General features: G+C 40.5%; 1 protein-coding gene across 1 annotated transcript in view; it reads right to left on the minus strand.

Moving 5' to 3' along the window:
• Positions 1-383: 383 nt before the first annotated feature.
• The window catches only part of LOC146344777 (collagen alpha-6(VI) chain-like), a 67794-nt gene continuing 47111 nt past the window's right edge, over positions 384-21066 (minus strand). The window contains exons 23-38 of the mRNA XM_084858184.1: positions 20250-20312; positions 19661-19723; positions 18846-18908; positions 18657-18707; positions 16820-16855; positions 15659-15721; positions 14572-14634; positions 12478-12513; positions 12113-12149; positions 10554-10565; positions 9247-9740; positions 7906-8002; positions 7138-7809; positions 5825-5921; positions 3421-3547; positions 384-2111 (exon numbers count right to left, since the gene is read on the minus strand). Of these exons, the coding sequence (XP_084714310.1) occupies positions 2097-2111; positions 3421-3547; positions 5825-5921; positions 7138-7809; positions 7906-8002; positions 9247-9740; positions 10554-10565; positions 12113-12149; positions 12478-12513; positions 14572-14634; positions 15659-15721; positions 16820-16855; positions 18657-18707; positions 18846-18908; positions 19661-19723; positions 20250-20312 (1989 nt within the window). The 3' untranslated portion in view covers positions 384-2096. The remainder of the gene's footprint in view (positions 2112-3420; positions 3548-5824; positions 5922-7137; positions 7810-7905; positions 8003-9246; positions 9741-10553; positions 10566-12112; positions 12150-12477; positions 12514-14571; positions 14635-15658; positions 15722-16819; positions 16856-18656; positions 18708-18845; positions 18909-19660; positions 19724-20249; positions 20313-21066) is intronic.

The raw sequence follows: 21066 nt of genomic DNA on the forward strand, positions 1-21066 counted from the left end.
CAGGCCCACAGCAAACCGTGCCGTCCCCCGAGGGATGGTTAGACAGTGCATCCCGCCATGGGGAAGCCGCAGCAGCTGAAAAATTCGGAGGAAAACTACACCTTGGAAATCTGCATTTTCCGGGCGGCTGGAAACCACGGAAGACTGCGAGGTGGCGACTGCGTCGCCTAATCAAAAGGACCACAACTCGCACCAGCCCCAGAGTAAAAGGCACATCTAGATGTGCACCAAGATATCTGAAGAACTTTGGGTTGGGGAAGGCTGAATTAGTGTGTCAGCAGTTTTCAGTACCTTTGTTTCTTTCTTAACATTTAAATAAGGAAAGCATATGCTTTTGCCTTTACATTTTTACAATTATTCCAATAAAAATATCTACATAATATAACATTTAAATCACATTAAATACGCTTTATTTCCCCCCCTCAAATATTTCCGCTCACATGCCTGTGGTGTATTGAGACAAAAATTAGCATGGGTACATTTTAAGCTTTGTTTATTTTACTTGTATTTAGTAAATTTGCTAAATTAAATCATGCTCCAGTGATTTTTCAATGCAAATGAAAGATTTCCAGTGCAAACTGATTTTTTTCCAGTACAAATTAGCCCATTCAAAATTTTCCTGAAAACCCATATCACTGCTTCTGAGTAGACATTTATAGGACTGTGCTGTAAGGCTGCAATCCTATGCCTACTTACCTGTGAGTAAACCCCATTGAACACAGTGAGTAAACCCCTACCTCTGAGTAAATGTGCATGAGATGGCACTGCATGGCTGAGAAAAAAGAATATATTGCAAGTATCCTTTAGAATTAAATTTTCTGGAAGCACTGAGATCTGATCAACAGTGACAACTAGATGCCAACTTACATAGTGATTTGGTGTGATTCGCACAGCTGTTCCTGTGATAACAACTGTGAACAATTTTATTATAAAGGGAAAAGGGATTTTATCCAAAGGTTTTTGATTTTATTCTTTGCAGATTCTGGGATTTAGGGTAAGTGGTCCTACACTGTTGCTGGAAGTTCTAGCTACCCATCTATATTTTATTACAGGAAGATCACTGAAGACAGAGAAGTCGAGAACTGGTTCAGGTGTATGTGCTGTTCCACCCATTTGATTCCAAGAGCAATTTTGACATATTCTTGCATCTACTCATCATGGCCCATTTAGAATTCATAAGTGTTTGTCTGGGATATGATGTAAGAATTTCTAGATTGGGAGGGGCTGGAGTAGGAGGGTTTAAGTGTGCTGATTCAGCACACCTGACCCTTGCAAGGCCCACACAGTTTGCATGCAATCCCTCTGCACCTGCAGATTAGAGAACTAGTACAGCCAACAGGAGTGGCACAGTCCAAATAAGCAAAGCCCCAGGGAAAGTTGTTCAAACTACCACACAACTTTGTACTATGCCATGTTAATTTGGCGCTAAACTGTAGACTCAGCAGTACACGAACGCAGCATTCCATTGCTAGTTTTTCAGCACTAGTGTTCCAGGGTCTTTGTTAGACAATCAACAGAAAGCACAGCTATCAAGGACATTTAAAAAATCAATTAGGAAACAAAATACACATTTCAAAAGTTATTGAAATGACCCAGGTCTGGGTAAGTGGGAGTTCGGACATTATCAGTGATGAGATGATGTCACAGCCAAAGACCATTGTGAGCTCCAACATATTCTGCATAGCACTGGATAGGGCAGCAAGTTCCCAGCTACAAAATATAGCACATCCAAAGTGCATTTATTGGGCTAACAGTTGTAAAGGCCCTGGAAACTAGGACACGATTATTGTGGCTTTCAGCCATCTACATTTCATGATTTTCCCTCAGGAAATCCGAAACGATGAGGAGGCGGCACCACAGATGAAAATTCTCTAATAAATCTATACATTCTTCAGCCTGTTTGCCGGAACTATCATTTTGCATCCCCCGCAATTGTCTTCAGTACTTAAAAAAATCCTCTTTGCTGTTTTTATAGAGATGTGTTTGATTTGTCAGTTTTCTAAACAAACAAATCAGCAACAATGGCAATAAAAGTCTTCTTGGCATGACTCTGCAGAGGCTATTTCTTCAGCCTAATTGCCCATCCAAACACTTTGTTAATTTCCAAGTACCTGAAAATGAAAGGAAAGATCATGAAAGAAAATGAGAAGAACATGGGGCTTCTGTGTAAGCGAGATGATGTGCAGAGGTGGTATGGGATGGTTACAACCTAGGAAGAGTAGGCCTCTTAATGGGTGAAAACTGGGATACTTATGGTAGTCCAGACAGGAAGTGAGAACAGCTATGCTTACTGGGCCTTTCTAACCTTTCTCCTGCCTCCCAACAGCCAGTATTACAGGCTGTTGGGAGGCCCTTCTTGGCCTTCTTTCATACCTGATGACCCTGACAACCTGCAGACTATGTTATTTCTTGGGGAAAGAATCAGCTTTATGGCTCGCTGGGCCAAGGCATCCAGTGTTGACAGCCTGTGAACAGTGACCCATCATGATCTGCCTTGATGGGTCAGTCTGGTTATGACTTCTGTGCCCTCTGGTTCCCTCTGGTATCATCAGGGCATGGATGGCTGCATAGCCAGCAAATTCACTGCTATGATGGTGAGCACGTAGCATTGTGTGCCAGAAGTATGCCTCACCACAGTTGGGATTAAGCAGTTCTAAGATGGGCCTGGAAATCAGTGTGGATTGTTATTGTTTGCTATATTTACAATGATCCCTGGATGGAGGTGCAGCATAGATGCAGTGAGTCTCACTGTAGTCAATATTACTACTTGTGGATTATGCCTGGAGGCCAGGGGCGCACAAACCTTTTGGCCATGAGGGCCACATGTAGTACTGGCTTCGGGGTCTGGAGCCACACATGCGCACACACAGAAACATATATACACACGTCCCAGAGATTCTGATACAAATTGCTGGGGGAAGAGGGAGTGGAGAACCTGTGATACAGGTCGCTCTTTCCTCGCTGTTGCTGTACCAGCAAGGAAATAGTCACCTGTATCAGGATCACTGGAGAAGGAAATTTGGTGGTGGCTGGCGGGAGGGAGTCAAGGAACCCATGGGGGGCTGCAATGAAGGCCTTAGCAGGCCACAGGCGCTGTATGCCCAATGAATTTGTATGCAGATAAACAGGACTTAACTGGAGGTATAATCCGCTACAGTCATTTGAAGGACCACACAGCCCCCATTATCAGAATCAACTGTCCAGTTATCTGCATTCATTATTACTCATATAACTTTAGGGCCCTGATCCACTCCATGCTCAACACGGGAAGCTCTCTACACACAAAAGGGGGACTGACAGAGGAAGGAAGTCAGCAGGGGAATCCCATGTGTGGTGAAGGAAGCAGCAAGGGACTGAATAATTCCATTTGATATTTTAAATGTATTTTTGCAAGGTATCCTATTATGGAATTCTACTTACAATGGTCTGCTGTGCATTGCCGATGACATTTTCAGGGGATACGGAATCACTTGGTAGGTACTCCAGAAAATTAGATTTGGTATCTAGAGCCTCATCTCCACTTGACACAGTCTTGACAATTGGAAAACTAGGTATAAGGCAACAAAATACAGTCTGCGATCAATGTGTATGCAAACATTCTAATACAGTGGAGAAGATCATTACAGAAGTGCCTTAAAGTGCTGGGTCCCCATTAGATATTTAACTAGAAGCTGTGCCTATGCCCCCATCCTTGATTCATGCAGTGCACTGGATTAGGTATAAAGATATGGGCAGGTGTGCGCTCTGAGCCACTGCTGTTGCACAAGAGCTAAAGCTTTTCTCCAGCTCTTGAGCCGGTACAGCACCAGTCATTGCTATTCTGATGCATCCTTCCCCTTGTCTCTCCTGCATGGGATGGCAACGTGGGAGAAGGGACTGGCCATCCATAGTTCCAGCATATGAAGACCACACATGCGGGATACGGCAAGACCAGCAGCCATGACCAGTGCGATTTGGGCTGTTCTTCTGTGGGCTCGCTAGCTTTCTGTTTTCAATGGGCTCCTGTGTCTTTGCAAACAGCAAGACATGCTTGGCATGGGGACAAACCAAGAGGGTAAACACCTGCTGCTATTTTGACTGTCATGCTATTTTCAAGAGCTGGATTCAGAAATGGGAAAATATCTGCAAGGCAATAGCTTCCAATGGTTACAAATACTGGATAGCTTTTGGTAAGGTGTGCAGGGAACACATCTGAATAATGCACAAACCAAGGTTCCAAGGGAAACAAGGCATGTTAGACCAAGTGAAAAACATACATTGCTGGCCCAGCATAAAGGCAGGCAAAGATGCCCGTTACTGTAAATGCTTTCCTTGTGCCATGGTGTTGGCCCATAACTCCTTCCTGAAAGAATGGAAGGGAAGGCCCCCTGATTTTGCTTCCCCTTCAGATGCTTTGGCTACCACATGTTTTTAACCCAGGGCTTCTCAGTTCTTAGGCATAACTACCCCAGTTTACTTTGAATTCGATTCCCTTCTTAAGGGCAGTGGCAGTCAAATATTTAAAAAAGAATGAGGCCCTTATAATTAATGCTTTTGTTTAAACATTTTTGCTTATGAATTAGCCCTAATTGGGATATAACCAAGGGTGGGGGATGTGGGGGAAAACAACCGCTCTCTTATCAGGTGCCCTCTTCAGTGTTGGATAATAGTTGGATAATCAACAACTCTGCAGGCTTCCAGGCACTAGGGGGCAATAGAGAATGTCCTGCAGCTTGATCAGTTCCTTTTTCCTGCTTAATCCTTTTCCTCTTACTCCTCCTTCCTCCTTGCCTCTGCAACAAGCGCCATTTGCTCTCTCCAGAGAGGAAGCAAGTAACCGTATCTTATTCCTTCACTTACTTACACTCACACACCCAGCTTTAAGGGGTGTTAGTTAAACAGCATTAGGCTTCTATTAGTATAAAAGCACTAATAATGTAAGTTGATTTGAACTTCTTTCAAACTGGCTCTAGCCTGCGTTTATTGCCTCCAATACTAAATGCTGTGTTACCATGCTTTCTCTATATAAAGCAACTCTGCTTGTAAGTCACACCAGACTTTCCAACATACAGAAGGTCTATATTATTGCTGCTGCTGAGTGTTGGAATAAAAGCATGCCACGGTTGGATGTTTGCTGTGCATACAGGCCATGATACTAACACCACTGCCATGTGAACCTTTGGATCTGCTCCTGCAGAGGGATGAGGTGATTTTATCAGTTGCTTCCCCATTGCCATATGCAGATTGGCTCCCTCTCTACCAAACTGATGTGGGAGCATTGTCAGCATGCCATTCCATGACTGGTGGGTATTGGCAGCATTGGCTGGCAGGGCTGCTCTATTTTGTGTGTGTTTTAGAGCACTTGCATTTTGTCCTCCACTTTTATGCTGGGACTGCATAGGATCCCAACCAGATTACACTGTTCTTACACTGGTGTAAACTGTCTGCCATCTTGCTGAGACCGTAGGGTTGCTTGGTTACTGGTTAGCTTGCTTTGGAACACAGCCAATGAGAACAAGTTACGTTAGAACAATAGTTTTTGCTATTAATCAGGCTGCTGCATTGTGTCTCAGATGCATACTTTAAATAAGAATAAAGATGATTTATTTCTCTTGGAGGAGCAACATGCACAAGGCAAATGAGGCCTTAGCTGATTCAGACTTCAAACCCAGATATCTTAGCTTGAAGGATAACATAGTATGTGCCAGCTCTCATAAAAGCGTAGTTCATGTATATACGTATACATGTAAAAAACATCACTGCTATATAGGAGTTGGTCTTCGTGTATTTGTTCACCTGTAGCAGGTCATAATTTTCTGGAAATAATTTCTAGAAGCAGACTCACATGGGTATGTGCTGCTGTGGAACATACTCCGGCCTCTGGGTGTTGATTTTTGCACAACTTCTCCTGAGCTGTGCTTGTGGATAGCTGTTGATTTCGGCTGTCAAGATAAATGATACAGTTACGGTAAATGGATTCTGAAAATGGAACTACACAGTGAACATTTGAACTGCTCACACTGGGCAATTATATTTTTGGGAGAATTTGTAGTCTCTCCTCCTGTCCCAGCAGAAACAGGCTTCACTGTTTCAGTGGCACCTCCTAGAGCCACCTCCTCAGCCCGTCAAAATATAAGGAGTTATTATACTGGTTTATGTAACGCTGTACCATCTACTCCAAATGGCAGTGGTTCTCCAAGGTCTCAAACATAGTTCTTTTCCAGCGTTAGCTACCTAAGATTATTTAAATGAAGATGCCAGATATTGAATTTGGGACTTCCTACGTGCAAAACATGCATTGTACCACTAATCACTATGTCTAACTATAATGATATGCCACATGATTAAATGCCACTGGAAATCAAAATGAAATAAATCAACCTATGGGGATTCACAGAACCACTTTTTATTTGGCCTTGTAAGATGCTCATGGGGCATGCAAAAGACTCTATAGTTTGCCTATGCTGTGTTTTGATCACAGGTTTACCAAAGTATAGTAACCATAATCTTGAGACTTGCTGCACTCAAGTTAACATGTGTTCTGAATATGTCCTTGATCTTTTCCTTCTCTCGGTGTCACAGTTTCCTAGTGCAAAATGGAACAAAACCAATTCAGAGGCTTCAACAAGGCCTTTACATTGCACTCCTACTGATACTAAAATGGGAAAAATTCACTATAGTGTTTTGTGAATAGCATGACTCAGATTCCACTGGGACTGGCAGAAATGCTATTAGCAAACTCTATAAATCAAGTGAATTCTTCAGCTATATTTGTCCAGGAATCGTGTTCAAACAATACTGCCAGGTGGTTACAACCTTAAATAATAGATGCTGTCATTGTGAAAGCTCAGAGACTGAAAGCCAAGTATATTTTATTGTCAGTTCACTCATTTGCTTATTATTCAATTACATTGTTTTTCTTTCTATGCATATATTCTTTTTTTCTAGTTTATCAGATGTCTCACAAGAGAGCTGGAATAAATGTTAAACTGAACAACCCTCTCATCATCCTAAAGGATTTAGGGGGCTCCCCTGAGGAGAAAAGCTTGCTGTCATTCCTTTGTCATATATGCAAAAGACGCAGGAGAAGTATTGCATCTCAGTTTACCTTCTGAGCTCTCCACAAATAAAGCAGTCAGCTAAAGTGCAACAACTTACCCTTGAGGAGGCGCACTAACGGTTTCAGAAAATTCACTGCATATCCCAGCTCGGCCTTGTGACTTCTGCCAAGCTGTACCAAGTGGTGCTCCAGGGGCAGGCTTGCCAGTTGCCCAAGTTCTGTGGCATCATACTCCTCCCCTAGTGAGAGCACAAAGACCGCATAGCCCTGGCACTTGGCTCTCAGGGATGCATCGCTCAGGATGTCCTTGTCCCACTGACTTGTTTCTCCAGCAGATATAACAAAAATAGCCTTATATTTTCTCTGGTTGGGTGTTCCTGAAAATATGTTATTGATTGTCCACTGAATGGCATGGCCAACAGCAGCTGATCCATTCAGTTGCTGGACAGACTCCTGGATGTGCCTCCTCATTCGCCCTTTACTGCTAAAAGTCAGAAAGCCAAACTCAGTCTTAACTGGGCTCCTCTGTGTTTGGGGTCTGAATTCCAGTGGAGCATGGCTCACCACAGCCACCCTGTCACCAATCCAAGAGGTCTGTGGGTCAGCAGAAATGTCAAAGCTGTCAAGTGCTGTGCTTAGGAAATCTTTCAGTTTCTTAAATTCAGCAGGGCTTATTTTCCTTGAGCTTTCCAAAATGAAAGCAGCATCCATGTAGGCCAGAGGTGGGGAGGTTTCCAGGCGGAAGCAAGATTCATCTGGGTCGCATTTGTCTGCAAATGGATACACAATCATTTTAACAGGACAATGCGAGAAAAGAGAAGTTTTGACTGGAGGGCTGGTTCCCATGTTCTTTTATTAGCTCTTACCGTAGCAAAGCACGCACGACTGTAGTCTTTGTAAGGCTGGAATATAATCTCTCTCTTGATGAATACTGATAACCTGAAACAATCTGGTGTTATCCATCTAAAAGAAGAGAATACGTTTTAAAAATATATATTTAACTGAGCAGGCAAATGGTAAGATTTGTGGTCCCATTTGCATCACTGGTGAGTCCAGTGTGGGAGTTTTGAGAAGTAATATTTGCCAGGAATTGGTGTTTGACTTGTAGATTTTGTAGAAACATAGTCTCTTAGGCTGATGTACGAAGGGACTTTATACAATAGAGCCCAATAAAGTTTAACCAGTAATCCATATGATGGCATCATAAGAGTTGATCTCCAAAGTGTCAAACCTTCAGTCACTTGTAACTGAAGGAAGCTATTCTAAAAGGTCCCAGATAATCTCTTTTCTCTGAGTTTTGATTTAGAACCTAGCATTTCAATTTAGAACCAAGTCCTAAAATCCTTGTTTGAGAGCTTCATTGAAGAAAATCAGAGTGAACATACAAAGAAAATTTACAGACGTAAGAGGAATCCTGCTTCTGTCCAGTGAGCATGAAATACACAATGCTGAGGTTCCCTGGGCACCAAAACACACAAGAAGCCAGGTAAAAACAAGCCTAGCATGTTCATCCAATCCAGCCCCTGAATGTAGATCTTGTACATTGCCCCTTGTAACTGTGCCACAGTGTGCAAGCAAGGCAAGAAAATTCTATCGTCACCACCTTGGGCATTCAGCAGCTCAACCCCTTGTGAACAGTCCTATTTGGTCTAGAATTCTGGATTCACATACCTTGGAAGTTCCACCTGTTAAGATATGTTATATGTGAGTGGGAGGCGCTGCCAGTTGTCTGTTGTGAATTGAGGGTATGTATGTTTGTGTGTGGAATATGTTTGTAGGACGGGGAGGCAGAATAACCTCATTTACTTAGCAGAAGCACACAAGTGATGTAAGAAAATGGGCACTTTGTAGGTCAGCCTTTTTAATCTGCAGAAATAAGCATAGCCACGATAATGTCATCAGTCTACACACTGATCATTCAGTACCATTTAGATTAGCCTTCCCATTCCAAAACTCCCAATTTGTGCTCATTTGCTGAATGTTGATTGGGGCTTAGCAGTGTCTCTCTGGTAGCTGTGCCCAAGGCACTCATGGTAGGATTGTCCCCAAGTTTGGTAGAATCTGATTTCACTAAATGATCTACTTGATTACACTAATCAAATTTGTAAAGCCTAGTTGACATTAAGGTTATGACAGGCTCAATGCACCCTAAATCCTTTCACACAATTCTCCTGAATACAAAGAAGAAAAAGACAAGAGTTTCTCACCGCAAAAGCACGGTTGACTTTAGGAATGTCTTTAAAAGCAACAACCGCTGGATGGATATCTAAGGCGCTGAACTCCAGGACCGCTGTTTCAATAGAACTTGGATTGTCAGATGGGCCATTGCTGAAAAACACAGCCACTTTTCTCACATTAGGACCTTGGGGAGTTCGCTTGAAGACATTCCTGGCAACAAACCTCATGGACCCACCAATGTCCGGTCTGCTTGTAGATTTTTGGTATGAAAGAGCACTGAGCCCCTGGAGCAACTGGTTCTTTCTGTGGAAATCTGAGAAGTGGATCAGATAGTGCGTATCGGAGTTGTAGGACACAACGGCCACTCTGGCTCCCACCGGGCAATTGCTCTCTCTGATTTTGGTATTGTTCACAATCGCTATGACAATCTCTCTCATTTGCTCAAATATCTGGGGTGTGGTATCTTGGGATACATCCAAGGCAAACACTAATTCTGTAGGATATACTGGGCATTGAGATGTTCCTAGAAGGTAAAACAAGTTAATTTGTAACACATACAAATAATTTTGAAAGAAAACAATAATAAAGCACTGTCCAGCCAAATATAAGCAATTGTAAGCACTATTGATTTAAATGGGATAGATTTAGGCTGCAATTCTATACCTACTTAGCTGGGAGTTTTAGGCTGCCTTTATGCTAAAGAAAAACTTGGCAGTCCTCCTGTTCTGGAGCCTTTCCACATTTATCACGGGTTCCCAGACAGCGACCACATGATTGCTGAGAGGGGAAGCTTTTAATTTTTAAAATTCCATGGAACACAATGAAACTGCACCATCTAGTCGCTGTTTCAATTGCATTACATTCTGACTTTAAAAAATGGTTAATTAGTTCCGGATTTTTTTGGAGCAAAATAACCGGGATATACCTCTGGATATGCCCTGGAGGTTAATGACATCATGAAAAGGACCTGCAAACTTCCATGAGTGAGCAATCTCAATAGCAGGACAAAAACTCCGTATGAAGGAGGCCTTAGACAAGGGTATTTCCCAGTTTATTTTCTCCCTAAGAGCAGAATTGGTCTTACTGCACAGAGCTGAGCTTACATTATATTGACTGCGTTGTTGGGAGGGGAAGGAAGCAGGCCTATCAGAATGGCGCCTTGCCATTTGCTTGGAGGCTTAGCTCTATATCACAATTTACCTATGAACAAAATTGAATTAATCTATCAGAACCAAGTTGGCACCGGTATAGTATATTGCCTGTGCCTAGCACTTTCACTAAGGTTTGGGGAAGCCTACAAAACAAGCTGTGAATTAAAAACTGGAGTAATACTCACCCGTCCAACAGGCTAAATGAAAAGGGAAAAGAAAAAGACATATAATTCCAGACTATATTATCTTGAAAACTCTGAAACAGAGAATGTGCTATTATTAGAGGCATTAATGTTCAACCTATACAATATAGCCTGTGTTAAGTGTACTGGTCATTACTATGCAGTGTGCATTTGGACAATAAGATTGACCTCCAGTTCCTAATTTCCCACAGTTACTCAATATTGCAGAATAGAAAAATACAGCAGAAATTATTGTGCAGGAGAACCAGATAATAATAGTTTCAGTGATATAATTAACGTGTGGTTACTTTTATGTATCTGTATCTTCTGGCTGGTTTATGGCCACTTCCAGGAAGATTGGATAACCAGACTATTTTTCAGTGGCCCACCAAGGCCTATTTTTGAACACTGAGCATCGTGTTTCCACCTTGGCTGGTTGGGAAGATTTGGTTTCTGAGTTCACTTGTTTTCCTCTTTCTTTCCAATCCCTTTTTCCTTCTGTGTTGTGTCATTTAGATTGTAATCCCAAAGACAGGGACTGTCTGAGGCTTTTAAAAAATTGACTGGTAAACTGCTCTGGAAGCCTTTTCAGCAGCTGAAGAAGAGCAGGGTACAAAAGCTTTTAATGAATAAATAATGTAAGCTAGCAACCATTTGAACCCCCTCCCCCCACAATAATGTTCCTGGAGATTAGATAATATCCCATGCAAAGACTGCACAGGATAAAGAGGACCTTTGCTAGAAAAGGGATCTTTTCCAAATTTTGCTACAAAGCTGTTTATTGTGGCTGTAAACTAATTGAAATACTTTTTAGTTGCACAATAATCTGTTGATTAACTGATTAATGTATCAATTGATAAAATGGAAATAAATTTGTATATCACCAGAACCGCGTATAGGTGCCTTTCTGAGATTCTATACTATAACTATAACTTATAATTCAACAAGCAAAGCTTCAGTCATTCTTAAAATGAAACACCATTAAAAAAAATCCCTATTACAGTAATACACCAGAACCAGAAGAGCTTCCAATGTAAACAAGTGTGCTCACAAATTTGTACTAATTACTAGTAATTAAACAAAGTAGCACTAATTTGATCCAGCCTCCTGCTAAATTAATTAAATCTTCTGTTGACGAATGGTGCAATCCAATCCTTGATTTATATATGCAGGGCAGGACAGGATTGCTCCTAAACCCTCTTGTGCCAGTGGGAAAAAATTACATTGGTCTCCTAGGTTAAGATGGTGGCAGTTTCTAGGGATCCTGTGGAAACGATGCTTGGTGTAGCTTTTGTTTCTACACCTGTGCTTGTGCTATTGACTTTGCTGCTGTGACAGCATAGCATTCAGACTATATTATGGCATCATTAGGCAGAGGAAGATCCTGTAAACGATCAGTTGAACTAATTCAAGTTTTCAGCCCCACTGTTTATTGTCATTGAAGATGAAATGGCCAGCAGATTAATCTGTTCCTATATAGGAAATTATCCCTCCTTCCCTGATAGCATTTACTGTTGATATTTTTGGCCTTTCAGAATCAAGAATCAAAACTAGGTACTTACGGCTGTGTCCACGCACATATTTAATGACTTCGCAGGGCTGGGGAAATGCAAAATGTAAAGAGAAACATTAATTTTTAACAGATGAAGTGATTTATTTCTTAACAGACATTGTATTAATGAGAGCTGGCATGGTGCAATGGTAAGAACATGTTGAACTAAGTCTGGGGAGACCCAGGTTCAAGTCCCCCCCCCTCGCCCCCAGCCAGGAAGCTCATTTAGTAACCCCTAAGTCAGCTACCATCACTCAGGCTATCCCACCTCACAAAACTGTGAGAATAAAAAGGGGGAGAATCATATATGCCACCCTGAGCTCCTCAGAGGAGGTGTGTGGTATGCCATAAATAATGCACTCCAGTTATACATACCGAGGAAAAGGGCAGGCCCTTTGCTCCTTTTGCACCCTACAAGAATAAGATTGGAATTAGAGAACTTGATGTTGAATTGAAGGTTACCTTGTCCTGCACTGGTCTGGTATAAGACTCGCATAACAGACCCACAGGATTATGGCTTCCCGCAGATTAGCCAAAGTCATCTAGGGTAGAGTCCAAATGCAGATATAATATTTTCTGATCTTACCCATGGTAAAGAACTTAAGAGCGCCCACAGGCTTACATACTCCATCACACTCTTGTCTTCTCTAGCCTATGCAAGTTCCACCTCCACTTCCTTCTTCAGGATTCCCCATGGTGTAGTCTTCTCTGAGGTTAATGGTAACCATGGTTAGTTTTAATGAGGATTTGCAAACCAGCTTCAACCTCTAATTTAAAGTAGAACTGTCACATTTGATTGACTGAATGATATAAATGATTTAAAACAATTTGATTGATTTTAAAAGCCTTCAATTAATTAGGAAGCAAATAATTATGAGCTAACTATGGTTAGCATTAACTTTAATGCAGACATAGTACTACACAGTACTTAATACTGAAAATGGAGGGGTAAGGGAATTCATGTAAGAGATAAAAATGAAGGGGAAGGGAGTATGTGAACCTGTGGGACGCTCCCAATCACTTAGCCATCACTAAAATTTCAGAAAACCACAATGTGCCACCATGTTTTTAAGCAAGTGAGATGTTTCAAATGTAACAAATGAAGACAGAAAAAACATGGTTACCAGCCAAATGTAACCTGGAGTCAATTACCTTGATTTATACTAAAGAAGTAAGATTCACAGCACAGATTGCCATATTGCATGCATTCCACATATATAAAACAATGCTACATCAGATAATCCACATCCCCATGTGGCCATTCCCTAAAAGATGGATAGCACAGCCTGAGGGTCTATGGATGAGAGTCGTTATCTTTTGTAGCTTTATCCACAAACCATCTAACCAAAGTACATGGATGTTTGCCAGTTTATCCAAATGAACAAAATGGAACGAAGAATTTACACTACAGATCTAAGGCACATTCCATTCTTTTGCACAGCTCTGATTCATTTCCATACTGCCTGTGCAGGACAATGTTTTAATGGATTCACTCCGGGAGAGAGCGGAGGACAGGAAGGCCTGGCGTTCTATGGTCCATGGGGTCACGAAGAGTCAGACACGACTTAACGACTGAACAACAACCTTACTCTGGTTTGATACTGATTGCTTACCTGATGGCAAAATTGATAGTGTTAGATTTTATTTTTTATATTTTATGCCACCTTCCAGCAAAAGATTCTAACAATACAACATTTAAAATTCAACAATTAAAATTAAATTAACGAAATATTAAAAACCAGACAACAAAATGAAAACAACAATATGGAAGAGCAAGAATAAAGTCAACCATCTATTAAAAGCTTGGGAGAATGAGATTCTCTTTACCTGGCATTGAAAAACCAGTACAGTCAGTGCCAACGGAGTATCTTTGATGTTCTATTAGGCCAAATATTGCCCCCTTTTTGGTAGGACCATTCATCCCCCATGAATGTGTGGGGGGAATATTTGGTGACTTTGAAGGGCGGGTGAATTCTAAAAATGTTATGGGTGGCCTTATCTTTAAAGATGAGGTGGTTGAGGGTGTGTCTATCTTTTTCTTTCTACCAAACAAAGCCTTGCTTCAAGCATCACACAGTGGGTTGGCTGCCATCAGCTCCCTGGTGGCGTTCCTGGGGCAGAATGCCCTGAAGAGAATGATGCTCATGACAGAGCATTCCTCAGGGCGTTCCTGGGGGAAAAACAATGGCTACCCTCACTGGCCAGCTCTGCTTAGCAAGCTGCACCCTCAAAATTCCCTCTGGTATACAAACTACAGGAGTTCTGTCCCCCTTAGCATCTGATCACCTTAAGCAGGAATTGGAACCCCATCTTGGCTGCAGATGGGAACATGATTTGACTAAAAACTCAGACTACTTCATTGGCTTTTTGTCTGAGAAGGAAAGATGACCACATCTAGACACTTGGGGAATTAAAGAATTGTCCCTGATGCAGATAAAAAACCACAAATATGATGAGATCACTACATACCAGATGTCCTGGAAGACCCCTTACTCCTGGATCACCTTGTCCACCTTTCAATCCTGGAGTACCCTGGAAACATTAAATAGCTAATTTAATTCAGTAACATAAAAGACTGTAGATTTGACTGTACATATTCCCTAAAAAGAATGGGAGACAAGTAGCCTCCCAGCCAAAAAAAATGGCAGCCAATTAGTATGGTACATATGAAGAGGAAAACATGTAGAAGAAAAGCAAATAAACAAGTACTTTTATATATACAGAGAGAGCAGTTTTTCCCCCCAGCTCTCTGCTTTTTGGAAACCATTGCCAAACATGGATGTTTTCTTTGGCCAAAGTCAGCCCTTGGCTAGAGCTGAACAGTAGTGGATGGTTGGTTGCTTGCACATGTAGTGGCTGCAGGACAGATCAAGCTGACCCTCCCTGCCATTTTGTGCATCATTGTGTTTGTGATATTTTCTATGACAGTGATCTCAAGAAGGACTTGAAAACCTATAACCCCTGTGCTTTCCATGCTTGGCCACACTGGGTTTAGCTCTTCATATTAGCCTTCATGTCCATTGGAATAATCTGGAAAAAGGGCCCTGCTGAAAGAGCTCAGATCTGTGGATGGACAAAGCATGGCCTATACAGTTGTGGCCCCAAGCATATGGAACAGGATTCTTGAAAACAGGCTTTATGCAACTCTCCAGTTTTTGAAATCAGCACAAGTATTTTCCTCTTCATGAAAACTTCTGCAAAATGTTTATAATGTGTGATTTGACCAAGATATTTATATTCTGAGTTCAATTATTCTGTATTTGCAATTGGTTCCTGATGATGTTGTTAGGTTTTATGTTGCAATTTTAAAATACATGAAAATCATAAATCATATTCACAAACATACTATTGGTTTTAGAAATCTATGGTGAAGAAACCACATTCTTCTGAAGACTTGACGACCCATTAAGGAGGGAGTGCATAACTTAAGAATAAAACTTATTTCAGTCTTCTTAGAAGGCAAGAAATAAGCAACATACTACAGGAAGAATGGGTAGTAACTAAACCAAGCCAACAACACTAAAACAGTATCTGCACAAATTGTTATTCACAATACCATTCTTCCTCTGTTCCCTTTTGGTCCACGTTCCCCAGGAATACCCATGTCTCCGGGTTTACCCTGTTGAATTATATATAAAGCATGGATGATAAAAATGTAGCAAAGAATACATCTGTGAAGAATGCAAAAAGTAAAACATCTTGCTTATTCAGCTTCCCATGGTATGCCCAGTCATTACATAGCATAACTTGACAGGTGGTGCACCAGGAGAGAGTTTGTAATAGATTCACAAAGATTGCGGCTGAATGATGCAAAGAACACCCACCAGTGCTCACAGCTCAGCAGTTCCAGCAGAGAACAGCTGGACACCACTTACTGCGCTCTATAAATATAATGTTTGTAAAATGTGAAGGTTTTCAGAAGCTAGACTTTCAAGCCATTAACAGGACCAGTGAAAAGGAAAAAATGCAGGGTATAGCTGTGCTGTTTCTGTTTGAGTTCTATAAAAGCAAATGATCGGAGATGGGCAACCACACAATTTAGTAGTCAGTGCTGAAAAGTTCCTGATGATTCCCCAACCCAGCAGACCTTACACAACTCTCTTCATCATCTTCTTTGGGACTACAACATACACTAAGTATACATTTTAAACATTTTGCTTATAATCAAGGACAATCAAAATGGCATTCTCTGGATACTGAACAAGCATACAGATTACTTCTCAAGACTTCTGTATAAATATAGAAACGACATATCTTGATGTTGACAACCCAGTCCAGCCACTTTCAAGCCACTTGGACTAGAGTAGAGAATCAAGCCAATAGGCCTGTTCCAGAGTCTCCACAATAGGTATTAATCTTCCAATATGACATTTTTCTACTTTGTAAGGGACAAATCTGATTTCCAACAGTTTCTTCTTGGAGTACTTCAGAAGCATTTAAAAGTTATGTGGGAAGCACAGAGATAGGAGAAAAACTAGAACACTGCCTGAGCTCCAGTTTTAAATAAATTGAAAGCCACCATTGGACATTCTCCATGCATAAAGAGACTGGCATCATTTTACCCCTGCTACTCTATGACAAAAGCCATATATACATTGCATTGGAAATTAGAGTGTACACAACCAGTTCAGTTTATTACTAGAAATGCCCATAAGGAACACACTGAAACTGTATCCCTTGGTGAGATTTGGCCCTCAGAGTATATGCATGCAGATACCTGTATTCCAATGCTTCCTGGGAAGCCTTCTTCTCCCTATAATGTAATTGCGTATGTTATAATTACCCCCACAAACACTTGTTGCTATTTTTTAAATAAGGAAAGTTTACTTTGGGTAAACAGAAGAGAGACTTAAAATCAGGCATATAAGAAAATAAACACTTAATATAGCAGGCTAATTAATCGCCCCAGTAGCTAAATTGTTAATAGACTAACAAAATATAGCTAGAAAAGTTCTTTTCAGGAGTTAATTAGAACTGTAAGAAGCATTTTTCCTCTAATCCTAGTATCCTCCATCCTCTAACTTCAAAGGGCTCACTGCCTTCAAAGGTTTATCACATCTTGGTCTGGGAGTAAGTAGAAATTAGCGTCAGGGGGTGCATGTCTAAGATACAGTAAGAGTGTGGAACTCCAGGAGGTTATTCACTCCCACTCATTTCCACTTAAAAACAAACCTGACAACTGCATTCAACATTCTGTGGCTCCTGGAGGGCAAAGAGCATGATCTGTCCTTGTTAGGATATTGCAGTTCTCTCTTCGAAAATGTACAAATTAGTATTTTTCTTCATAGTTGTGGAGGCCCCCAACTATGCAGAATCCTCTAATGTATGTGTCAATTGCCCTGTTTGGGTTTTGCACAGAAGGGAGTAAGGCAGATTTCAGGAGTGGAGGGGGAAAATACACTTTTTTTTTCTTTCCTACCCTTCTGAAAGCTTCCCCTTATGCTAAAGGGTTTGGGGTTGGCTGCTAACCCCACCTGAGTAATTTATTGTTACATATTTACTGATTCCTAGGTAGTTTGGGTGTGTGTGGGGGGAGTTCTGGAGTGTGGAAAAGGGAAAATGATAGGCTAAACAATTCTCAGGTAATTCCCAAATGCCTGATTGTACAAAAATATTTTCACAAGTCTCCAAAACGAAATCAGGGAAGAATTAAAATGTTCTTCTACATGCAGCTTATGGGATGCTATTTTAATTTTTAAAATATTTTTCTTTCTGATTCTCTGAATTCTATCACCTCTATCATCTTTTCTGCTTAGATCCACATGATATTCAGTAGGTATGCACAGGCAAGATTTCTCCATTCACCTCAATGGGTGAGGCAAATCTTTAACAATAACTTCTCACACTGGTGGTCCCACTCCCACAAGGAAGTACTGCACCAAGGCAATGGTAAAAACAGAGAGACTGGGCCCTAGAAATTATTTGCTATTGATCCACAGTATATAACTATTATATAGATAGTCTGCCTTATCTCATATGAGCACGGAAGAGGACACAGAAGACCAAGTAGGAAGTGAAACAGTCAGTTCAATAAATGTGGACATAATAGCTGCAATACAAACGAGTCCAATGCTCTAATAAGGAAAACCTCTGCAGCGCTGATGTTTCCTTTGCAGTTTGCTCTGCAGCAGCTCCCACTCCTGAAGAAGCAAGCCACAGTTTAGTTTTAAAAGCAGCATGCCTCTTTAGTAGTTTTCTGGAGCTGCTCCAGGAAAAAAAAAAATCAAAGAAAGCTCCAACTGAATTCCCTTACTGGAATGTAAAGATCTCCTTTAGGTATCATCCGTTAACGAAACTTACATGCTCATTTTGAAACCATTGGAACGAAGACTTGTACCATTTTGGATTAGAATTCCCGAGCTATATGGACATTTCATGCAGGAATTGATACATTGCACTCCTTTCTGCAGTTATGCATCCTGTACATCTTATTGATTTTAATGGGACTTACAGTTATGTAATGGATTTGCATCACCAGTAACTAATTTGGAGTAATTTTTAAATAGGACAAAAGCAAAATTAGTTTTTCGGTTACAATTCTTTTATATAATTACCTTTGACCCTTTAATTCCTGGTTTGCCATATCCAGCAGTTCCTTCTTCCCCCTAGAACATAACAGCAAAATTATTGAATTCATTGAATTTCATTTACAGTTGTTAATCACTTCACCCTTTGAACTGGGACAGTTTCTGTTTTCAGTCACACCATTGTAAGAATAAGTAAAGTGAGCATAAACAACAAACCCTCATTCCCCACTGACCACGGGAGCCTCTTTCTCCTTTCTTTCCAGGATCCCCAGTTTCTCCCTGTTGACCAAAATGAGTATGATATTGGATGTGAAAAACAAATAAATAAGCCAGCATTGACAGTTACTGCTATGACAAACATAAGTTAAAGTTAATTCTTCAGTAATGCACATGCCCAGAATCTTCAAATATATATATATATAAATGATGTACTTCAAACATTCAAATAAAGTTAAGGTGTTGTGGAAAGAACCTGGCCCATGGTTAAGGTAATTTGGGCCTTATCAGTTTGTGAGCCAAAGTTACTGACTTTCTTTACTATTAACACATACGATTGCACTACGAAATACTCATATTTGCATGAACTGCTCAGCCATTGTTACATAAATCTGCCCTATTCCTGCCTGTGGTGTTCATATTCTCTTAGTTGTTTTTGAATATTTCAAAAGAACATAAACATAAATTTATGTAAGAACATAAATTAGGGTTGCCCTATTTTAAGGAACAGAAGCTCAGTGCCTTCTTCAGCTGCACTACAGAAAACATCAACAGCTGACTTTCCCCATCAGTGGTGGGAAAAGTGCCACCTGTTGGTTTCTGCCCTAATTTATGCAACACTTAAATGCCAAGAGCCTCTGTACAAAAAGAAAAGTGATCAACTCTAATCCAAGTGCCAAGATGTTTTCTTCTAGGGAAAAAAGACGATTCTGGAGAATCTGAATTTGAGAACTTTCTCTTCATCGTTTATAGGTGGTGGCCCCACTTTAACACATTGTGCAGAAACAGTGAGTGATGGAAGGTTGAAAGCATACTTTATTTCCTCTGGGTCCAAGTTTCCCTAGATTTCCCTTAGGGCCTGCCACTCCAAAGCTCCCCTGAAAACAAAATATACATTATAACAACATCTTAATTTCGACAAAACAAAACACTTCCTTCTTTTCACTAGTACTCATTGTTGTGCTTCTTTCCATTGGTTATTAAGAACTGTGTGAGTAGCAACCACAAGTGGGTCCTAATGTGTTCCTCATAGGTCAGGCCATAAGGTCCTCTTCTCCTGCCCTGCTTCATTTCCAGAGCTTTTCCTCCCCTTACCAGCTAGACAGCACACTGTTACTGTAGTATGAGGACTTTGAAAGACAGACTTGCTCTTTCCCACTGCATATATCATGTTTAAATTCTGTTCCAATACATACTGTAAAATATAAACTTGTTTGATGGTAACTACTGCTATGAAGAGAGAAGGTAAGACTTGAAAGATGGAGTCAGTTTACCATTGGGTTCCAAAAGGTTGAGTAAATTTACAGGTAGGTAAACCTTACCCACTTTGAAACATTTGAGAAGCACTGTATAAAGATAATGAATACTGGAGATGTCAATGAAAGCTGTATGAGGTAATTTTACCTGAAGTCCTTCATTTCCTGAATGTCCTTTCTCTCCTTTCATACCAGGAATTCCTATTGTCCCCTGAAAAACATATTTCATCAAACAAACCTTATAAATCCACACAAAGGTTGTGATATTTCATGTTACTAAATGTTAATTTCCATAATGGAAAAAATGTGGACTTTGCATTGTGGGAAGGCATAATGGATGTCTTTTTTGTGTTAAGAATAGCCTTGCTAATTTGTATATCTGACACAATCATGTCACTTCAAGAATCAATTCTTTGCACATAACTTGCACTGGCAACAGTCCAGAAGGATGTGCATGCAATTACAATTTTTCTCACAGTTAGATTTTTCAGAATATGCTTACATATACACACACAAGTGGCTCTTTAAATGCCCACAAGTGCAAAAAGCAATGTGGTGATTTGGCGTGAGAGGACTTTAAAGGGCCAATCTCCTGTTAATTTAGTTAGCTATTAAACATATATCCTGCCAGTCTATTACAAATAGTGCTCAAGATAGTTAACAATAGAAAAATACAAGATAAAGTTCACAATTATAATTAAAACATCAAAGAAAATCAATTAAAAGCATATCAATTAAAAAGAAATAAACAGCACCCACCAGTTAAACCTAGTTCTACAAACACAGCAGCTCATAGAAACAGTATATTTATATACATTTGAACTACTTGTCCTTAATAAGGCTCTTATGCCAAATCCCCAAATTGTCATTTTTTTTTCTATATCATATTCTGCACAACTGTACATTTCTCTGGGCAATTGCTTCGTGAGTTTTGTGCAATGTAATTCTCAATATGTTGTATATTT

This window comes from Heloderma suspectum, chromosome 5 (genome assembly GCF_057233095.1).
Source record: "Heloderma suspectum isolate Gila_16-S chromosome 5, 16-S_ref, whole genome shotgun sequence".
In the NCBI taxonomy this organism is placed as follows: domain Eukaryota; kingdom Metazoa; phylum Chordata; class Lepidosauria; order Squamata; family Helodermatidae; genus Heloderma; species Heloderma suspectum.